The 8,953-nt window shown below is 53.4% G+C and overlaps 1 protein-coding gene across 1 annotated transcript; it reads left to right on the plus strand.

Moving 5' to 3' along the window:
- Positions 1–536: 536 nt before the first annotated feature.
- On the plus strand, positions 537–1,796 carry CHST12 (carbohydrate sulfotransferase 12; the record flags this gene model as incomplete). The annotated part of the gene is made up of 1 exon (XM_080704080.1): positions 537–1,796. The coding sequence occupies one exon, from the start codon at positions 537–539 to the stop codon at positions 1,794–1,796; it is 1,260 nt and encodes a 419-aa protein (XP_080560206.1).
- Positions 1,797–8,953: the final 7,157 nt, after the last annotated feature.

Below are 8,953 nucleotides of genomic sequence, written 5' to 3' on the forward strand. Positions count from 1 at the left end.
AAGCCCCTCTTTGTCTTCGGTGGTGACTTTTCCCTTCTGCCGTTTACTTCATCTGACGTTGAGCCTCTTCTGCTCCCTTTGATTAACGTCTGCATGACTCATGTTTCCTATCCCCAGTGGAGAGGAGTGGGGAGGGCGCAGTGCCAGCTCGCCCGCCTCCAGCACCTCGCTCCACCCACCTTGCCCTCTGCCCCCGTGCTGACACCGAGTGGGGCCAAGCCCAGCCCCCCGACGCCTGGCCTGACCACCGGGTTCTTCAGTGCAGTCTCCACCTGTTCCTGGGCCATGTGAGCCATGGCTACACAAAGGAGCTGGCCCCTGATGAGGCCCCAGCAGGACCTGACATCAGGGCAGCTGCTCCCAGCCCCCGTGTGTGGGAGGAGTCACGCTCGTGTGTGGGAGGAGTCACGCTCGTCTCGGTGTCTAACTCAGTGTGCTGTCGCCTCTCCAGGTTCATCTCCCTGCGCCATGTCCCATCGTTCCGTGAGGCTGAAGTGAAAGGGTCCAGGCGCGGGCCCAGCCCTGGCCAGGGCAGCATGCCCAAGCCCCAGCTCTTCCGGCTATGGCTGGTGCTGGGGTCCATCCTCATGATCCTCCTTATCATCGTGTATTGGGACAACGTGGGCACTGCCCACTTCTACCTGCACACCTCCCTGTCCAGACCGCACACCCTGCAGCCCCTCCCCACCCCCCGGCAGAGGGAAGAGAAGGCTTTCACGTCCGACCTCCGTGAGTTTCTGGATAAGCTTCTCAGCCCTGGCACAAAGCAGAATGAGCCTTCCCGAAAAAAGACCGAGCAGGCCCCCGTGCCGGCCTCCAGCAAGCCCGCGGCGAGCCTCATGGAGGAGAGCGTGAGGGGCTACGACTGGTCCCCCCACGACGCCCAGCAGAGCCCCGATCAGGGCCAGCAGCAGGCCGAGCGGAGGAGCGTGCTGCGGGACTTCTGTGCCAACTCCAGCCTGGCCTTCCCCACCAAGGAGCGCTCCTTCGACGACATCCCCAACTACGAGCTGAACCACCTCATCGTGGACGACCGGCACGGCGTCATCTACTGCTACGTGCCCAAGGTGGCCTGCACCAACTGGAAGCGCGTGATGATCGTGCTGAGCGAGAGCCTGCTGGACCGCGGCGCGCCCTACCGCGACCCGCTGGACATCCCCCGCGAGCACGTGCACAACTCCAGCACCCACCTGACCTTCAACAAGTTCTGGCGCCGCTACGGGAAGTTCTCCCGCCACCTCATGAAGATCAAGCTGAAGAAGTACACCAAGTTCCTGTTCGTGCGCGACCCCTTCGTGCGCCTCATCTCCGCCTTCCGCAGCAAGTTCGAGCTGGAGAACGAGGAGTTCTACCGCAAGTTTGCCGTGCCCATGCTCAGGCTGTACGCCAACCACAGCAGCCTGCCCACCTCGGTGAGCGAGGCCTTCAGCGCCGGCCTCAGGGTGTCCTTCAGCAACTTCATCCAGTACCTGCTGGACCCGCACACCGAGAAGCTGGCGCCCTTCAACGAGCACTGGCGGCAGGTGTACCGCCTCTGCCACCCCTGCCAGATAGACTACGACTTCGTGGGGAAGCTGGAGACCCTGCAGACGGACGCCGCCCAGCTCCTCAGGCTCCTCAAGGTGGACGCGCAGCTCCACTTCCCCCCGAGCTACCGCAACAGGACTGCCAGCAGCTGGGAGGAGGACTGGTTCGCCAAGATCCCCCTGGCCTGGAGGCAGCAGCTCTACAAACTCTACGAAGCCGACTTTGTTCTCTTTGGCTACCCCAAGCCGGAGAACCTGCTCAGAGACTGAGCCCCAGCGCCAGAACACATCCTGCGTCCTTCCCGTGAGGCAGAGCGGGAGGTCTGCCGCGCCTTGGCCGCCGGGGCTCCCCGGGAGGCTGCCGGGAATCCGCTCTTGAGTGCACACGCTCCAGTTTTTTTTACACAACCCACCGTTTTGCAATCTGGACTCGTTGTTTACTCCACAGCCTGTATTCACTGAGTACTGTTGATATTGTTTTCGAAGATTAATATATTTCAGATATTTAATAAGAAAGAGGGAGGAAAGCTGGAGTAAAGCGTGGCATCCGCACTTCACCGCCCTTACTCTTCAGGTTGGGTGGCACGCACGGGCGGGGCTGGGGGCCGGCGGTTAACGGGGACCCCAAGTCTCGCACATCCCACCGGAGGAGAGGGTCATCACGGGCATATGAGTGCAGAGGAAGAACCTAACTTTGAAGTCAGGCTGTTGTAGTTTTTCATTACTATAACAAAATGGCAGAGTTTGGATGATTTTATTATTAAAGAGGTTTATTACCTCGCAGTTTGGAGATTCAAGGGCCTGGCGCCGGCATCAGCTCAGCTCTGGTGTGAATCTCAAGGCAGGTGATCCCAACTGGTCCTCCAGCCCTGTCCCAGGACATGCCCCCTTGACCTGAGGGGCTCCCTAGGCCCACCCAGGAGGACCCAGCTTCCAACACAGGGAACGTACCCAAACCTTAGTGCAGCAGACAAATCCTTTGAAAGTAAAAGCCTTTGCATCAAGTAATATGCTTAAGAAGACAATTTTTTTGTACAGGAGATGGAACCTGAGGCCGTTCTGTCTCCGAGCTACATCTCCAGCCTTTTCATCTTTTATTTTGACTGCAGAGAGTCTGGCTTAGTTGTTGAGCCTGGCCTCAAACCATGGATCCTCCTATCTCAGCCTCCCAAGTACTCTGGGGTTACAGGCATACACCACCACTCCCAGCACTGGCCACCCCTTTGGCCCCAGTTCAGTTGTGGCTCTAGGATCTGCAGCCATTGGGAAAGTGTGGAATGAAGGTCAGCATGAGAGTAGCCCCCCGTGACATTCAACGTCAGTGAACAGAGCCAGCCACCACTGTCTTGTAGACCAGCAGCTCGATCCGGTGCCGGCTGCCGTCGAGGCGCAGTGTGCGGGCCCCGGCTGGGGAGACGTCCAGGATGGCACAGAGAGGCCCTTTGAGCATCCTCTCAGCCTCGAGGTTTTGTAACCTGCCGTGGAGGCGTCTTTGGTGATTTTGTGCTGCAGCATGGTGGCCTTTTCTTTTTATCTGTGGTTTTGTTACTGGTTTTGCCCAGTCCCTGGATCAGGGCATTGTCTGTATCTCCCTGGGCCCAGGGAGATAGCTCTCTGCAGTCCGTAGCTGCTGAGTACCCTTCAACTTGGTCTACACCAAGTTTGAAGTCACCACCTCCCTTTGGAAGTGCGCACGCGTTCTCCCCCCCCCCACCCCCCCCCACCCCCCGCTCTCTGCTTTTTCCAGTACTGGGGATGGAACCCAAGGACATTCTACCTCCGAGCTACACCCCCAGCTCTATTTTTTTATTCTTTATTTTAAAACACAGTCTCACTGAGTTAGTTGCAAAGGGCCTCACTAAGTAGCTGAGGCTGTCCGTGAACTGCGACCCTCCTATCTCAGCCTCCTGAATGCTGGGATTACAAGTGTGCGCCACCACACCCGGCTTCATACTTTTTTTTTTTTTTTTTTTTTTTGCGGGTCTGGGGATGGAACCCAGGGTCATTCGACCTCCAAGCTACGCCCCTTGCCCTGTTTTTTATTCTTTATTTTGAAACCGGGTCTCACTGAGTTGCAGAGGGCCTCACCAAGTAACTGAAGCTGTCCGCAAACCGCGATCCTCCGGTCTCAGCCTCCCGAATGCTGGGATTACACCACACCCGGCTCAGCCTTTCTCTATGCATTGGCAGCAAAAATACTCACACGTGAGGAGTCTGGTGCTAAGTAATATCTGAAGAGCCGCCTGCTGGGTGCCCCACATTGCTCAGTTGTCTGACACCTGGTGCGCTGGGTACCCTGCTGGGCACCCAGGCAGCCAATGGCTGTGTCCTTGGCCCTTGTAGCCTGGGATTGTGAAGCAGTGGAGCAGGGAAACTCTGCTGCCAGGCCAGGATCTGCCACCCACAGGGACAGGTGCAGAGGTGTGCCAGGCTTCCTGCAGCTTGCAGTTGGGCAAGGCCTACGGGAGGGTGAGGGTTTGGGGTTTGGTTCAGTACTGGGAGTTGAACCCAAGGGTATTCTACCTCTAAGGAACACCCTCAGCACTTTTTTGTTTGTTTGCAGTAGTGGGATTAAACCCAGGAGTGTTCTACCTCTGAGCTATACCCCCAGCCCTATTTTTTATTCTTTATTTTGAAACAGTGTCTCAAGTAGATGAGGCTGGCTATGAACCTGCAATTCTGTCTCAGCCTCCCAAGTACTGGAATTACAAGTGTGCACTACTACCACAGCTGGCCCCCCAGCACTTTTTATTTTGAAATAAGATCTCATTAAGTTAATGGGCTGGCCTCAAACCTGTGATCCTCCTATCTCAGCCTCCCAAGTACTGGAATTATAGGCGTGCACCACCATGCCCAGCTCAACGTGTCTTTTTATTCCCTTCCTGCACTCTCTTCCCTCTGGAAGAATACCTTCCCTCTTTCCCTCTCCCTAAGGGTGTGGGAATTGTGAAGTTCCATGCCCACCTCCTGCAGACCCTCCAAGGAGGGAAGCCTGCGTGCATCGGGAGCTGCGGGGGCTGGAGTAGTCGGAGTGCAGGTAGGGCCCACCTGGCCGGTCACCAAGGACTGGTCCCTGTGGGAGATGGCTACATGGATGAGCGCAGTCACCCAGGCTGGAAGCTGTGTGACTCCACATGGGACCAGGGAAAGCGAGCACCTGGGTGCACTGTGCACACGCTGGCCCCTGCCTGGTGCCGGCTGCATCACCAAGGGGCACTTTCTCTGGACGGGAGCCACCTCCATATACTTTCTGGGGAACCTCGCTCTGGACCCTGCTGCTTGAGCTTGTGCTTAGTGGTTTCCTGTGGCATGCCTTCCAGGGACACAGCGATGTCCCCAGAGCCTTCTGAAAAAAGCCTCTCTGGAAGGAGGCTGATTTAGTGGGGCTTTCTCCTCCAGGTCCTGTCCGCCTCAGGGGAGGGCAGATGAGGAGCGCCATGACGCTCCTGGCAGAGGGCTGGGGACAGTCTGTTCTCATCGGCAGCCCCACCCCAAAGAATAACAGGCTTCCAAGTACGCGCAGCCTCTGGGGCCTGGCGCGCATCCCCAGGCTGGGGCAGCTCCAGTGCTGGTTGCTCACTTATTTATAAGCCACATGCCCACCCCACACCCCAAACCCCCAAAATATAATAGGAGCCAGGTGTGGTGGTGCACACTTAGAAACCCAGTACTTGGAAGGCAGAGACAGGAGGATCACAGGTTCGAGGACAAGTGTAGTGACTTAGACCCTGTTTCAAAGTAAAAATAGAGCCAGGGATAGTGGCGCACGCTCGTAATCCCAGCGCTTGGGAGGCTGAGACAGGAGGATCGCACAGGTTCGAAGCCAGCCTCAGCTACTGAGTGAGGCTCTCAGCAACTTAGTGAGACCCTGTTTCCAAATAAAATATAAAATAGATCTGGGAGTGTAACCCGGAGGTAGAACGCCTCTGGGTTCCACCCCCAGTAACACACACACACACACACACACACACACACACACACACACACACAAATGTAAAAATAAAGCTGGGTGTGGTAACACATGCTTATAATACTCGTACATGGGAGGCTAATACAGGAGGATTGCGGATTCACCATCAGCCTTGACAACTTAGGCTCTCCACAACTTAGTGAGACCGTGTTTGAAGATAAAATAAGGCTGGGGTGTAGCTCAGAAGTAGAATGCCCCTGGGTCTGATTCCCATTATCACAAATAAATTAGATTAAATTAAACAGAGCTTGTAATTTAGAAGTAGAATGTTCTGGGTTCTATCTCCAGTACAAAACAACAATAATAACAACAACGAAACTGCATGATCTAAAGGTGAGGAAAGTAGAGCAGTGAGGCGGGCAGGGCCCACCAGGTGACGTGAGCTCCTGCAGTAAATCCACCGCACTTCTCAGGGGTGGGGCTGCTTAAGACGGTTTGCATTTGACTTATGGCATTTAACATACAGTATCCTGGCTACTACACAATTGAATTAATATGGTGGCATTTGAACCGGATGCGGTGGTGCTCCTCTGTAATCTCAGTACTTGGGAGGCTGAGATAGGAGGATCTCAGGTTCAAGAGACCGGCATATGGTAATTTAGTGGGACCAGCTTCCTTCCTTCCTCCCTTCCTTCAGATTAAACCTAGGGGTGCTCTACCTCTCAGCTATACTCCCAGCCCTTTTTATTTTATTTTATTTTATTTTTGCGGGTTTGGAGATGGAACCAGAGGCATTTGACCTCCGAGTTACTCCCCCTGCCCTACTTTTTATTCTTTTTTTTTTTTTTTTTTTTTTTTGTGGTACTGGGGTTCCTAGAAGCCCTTCTACCTCTGGGCTACACTCTCAGACCTATTTTTACATTTTTATTTGGAAACAGGGTCTGCTAAGCCAGTGTGCGTGGCTGGCTTCGAACCTGCGCGATCCTCCTGTCTCTGCCTCCCAAGCGCGGGGATTACAAGCGTGCGCCACCACACCCGGCTTTTTATTCTATATTTTGAAACAGGGTCTCACTGAGTTGCAGAGGGCCTCACTAAGTAGCTGAGGCTGTCCGTGAACCACGATCCTCCGGTCTCAGCCTCCCGAATGCTGGGATTACAAGCGTGCGCCACCACACCCGGCTCCTTTTTATTTTTGAAACAGGGTCTCACTAAATTGCTGAGGGGCTGAGCCGGGCATGGTGACGCACGCTTGTAATCCCAGCATTTGGGAGGCTGAGACCAGAGGATCTGGGTTATTGGACAACCTCAGCTACTTAGTGAGGCCCTTTGCAATTCAGTGAGACCTGGTTTAAAAATAAAGAATAAAAAATAGAGCAGGGGGTGTAGCTCGGAGGTTGAATGCCCCTGGGTTCCGTCCCCAGACCCACAATAAATAAATAAATAAATAAATAAATAAATAAATAAATAAATAAATTGCTGAGGGGCAAGACCCTGCTAGAAAAAAAAAAAAGCCAGACACACACACACACACACACACACACAATCACCATAGCCAGGTGTGGTAGTGCATACCTGTTAGAGGCCAGCTCACATAAGTTAGTAGGACCTTGTTTCAGAAAAACAAATTTTTTTTGTAATACTGGGGGTAGACCCCAGGGGCTTTCTACCTCCGGGCTATACTCCCAGACCTATATACTTTATTTGGAAATAGGGTCTTCTCACTAAGTTGCTGAGAGCCTCACTAAGTAGCTGAGGCTGGCTTTGAACTTGTGCGATCCTCCTGTCTCAGCCTCCCAATCGCTGGGATTACAAGCATGCACCACCACGCCCGACCCTTGTTTTGAAATTTAAAATGAAATAGCAGGGCATGGTGGCTCTCAGCAACTTAGTGAGACCCTGTTTCTGAATAAAGTATAAAATAGGTCTGGGAGTATAGCCTGGAGGTAGAAAAGCCCCCTGGGTTCCACCCCCAGTACTACAAAAAATAAAAATAAAATGAAAGGAAATGAAATAGGGCGAAGGGTGTAGCTCAGAGGTAGAATGCCAACTGGTTCCAATCCCCAGTTAACAAAAATAAAAATAATTTCTAAAAAGTGCCACTCAGGTCTGTCTGATAGAACAAGCTCTTTAACAATGGCCTGGGCACTGTGGTGTGATTCTGTCTCCTGGATTTGTCTTGGGGCAGGAGGGCCAGCAGTATTTTTTGTGCCTGCATTTCTTAGTCGTGTGAGATTACAGTCTCGTGAGAGGCAATCAATCAGCGTGTCTAAGGGCACTTTGAAGTTGTAGGATGAAAAGGTGAACGCGGGTTTCTAAGCAGCCACGCTCATGCCTTTCCAAGTTCTAGCAATGTTCTGCCTCTAATGTTCCAAGAGGTTCAAAGCGTGGCAGCCCTGCGCTCATTTCGACCCTAGACCTTGGTCAGCAGAGGCTGACCTTGCTCATCTCAAGAATTTCCAACGCCGGGGCTGGTGACTCCGAGGCAGAATGCCCTATTTTATTTTTTTAATGTTGAAACAGTGTCTTGCTAAATTGCTGAGAATCTCACTCAGTTGCTGAGGCTGGCCTTGAACTCCTGATTCTCCTGTCTCAGTCTCCCAAGTGTTGGGATTATAAGTGTGCACCACCATACCCGACTATGCTTAAAATTTTGAGAAACTGCCAGGTGTGGTGGATCATGCTTGTAGTCCCAGTCCTTGGGAGGCTGATTAAGGAAGATTACGGGTTCACGGCCAGTCTCAGCAATTTGGGAGGCTCCCTGCAACTTAGTGAGACCCTGTTTCAAAATAAAGAATAAGAGCCGGGTGTGGTGACGCACGCTTGTAATCTTGGCATTTGGGAGGTTGAGACAGAAGGACCGCGGTTCACCGACAGTCTCAGCTACTTAGTGAGGCCCTCTGCAACTCAGTGAGACCCAGTTTCAAAATAAAGAATAAAAAAATAGGGCAGGGGGTGTAGCTCAGAGGTCAAATGCCCCTGGGTTCCATCCCCAGATCCGCCAAAAAAATAAAAATAAAAATAGGGCTGGGGGTGTAGCTCAAAGGTCGAATGCCCCTGATTCAATCCCCATTTACACACACACACACACACACACACACACACACTCAGTCACTTTTATTGGCATAAATACTTGCCCGCTGACACGTGAGGAGCACTCACATGTAGGCACTCCACCGCTGAGTCTGTCTTACGTTCACTGTAGCAGCACTAAGACGGGGCTGGCGTGTGTTCCCGCAGGTAGGCGGACACCCAAACCTGGCTCTGGTCCACCGGTCCCACCAGTGGCCACACCTCTTCCTGTCAGTTGTGGACTGGACCATGGGTCTCCTGGAAAGGAGATGACAACCTCTGTCCCTGGGTTGGTGGGAAGCCACTCCTGAGCGGACGTTGGCGTGGGACCTGTCCTGCGTGATGGGCCGGGCACCGTCCCTTGGCTCTCAGACAGCACTGTGAAGAGGAGCTCACATCTGTGCCTGTCCCTGCCAGGTGAACTCAAGCTGGACGACACAATGCAGAA

This window comes from Muscardinus avellanarius, assembly GCF_963383645.1.
Source record: "Muscardinus avellanarius genome assembly, chromosome: 10".
Lineage (NCBI taxonomy): Eukaryota > Metazoa > Chordata > Mammalia > Rodentia > Gliridae > Muscardinus > Muscardinus avellanarius.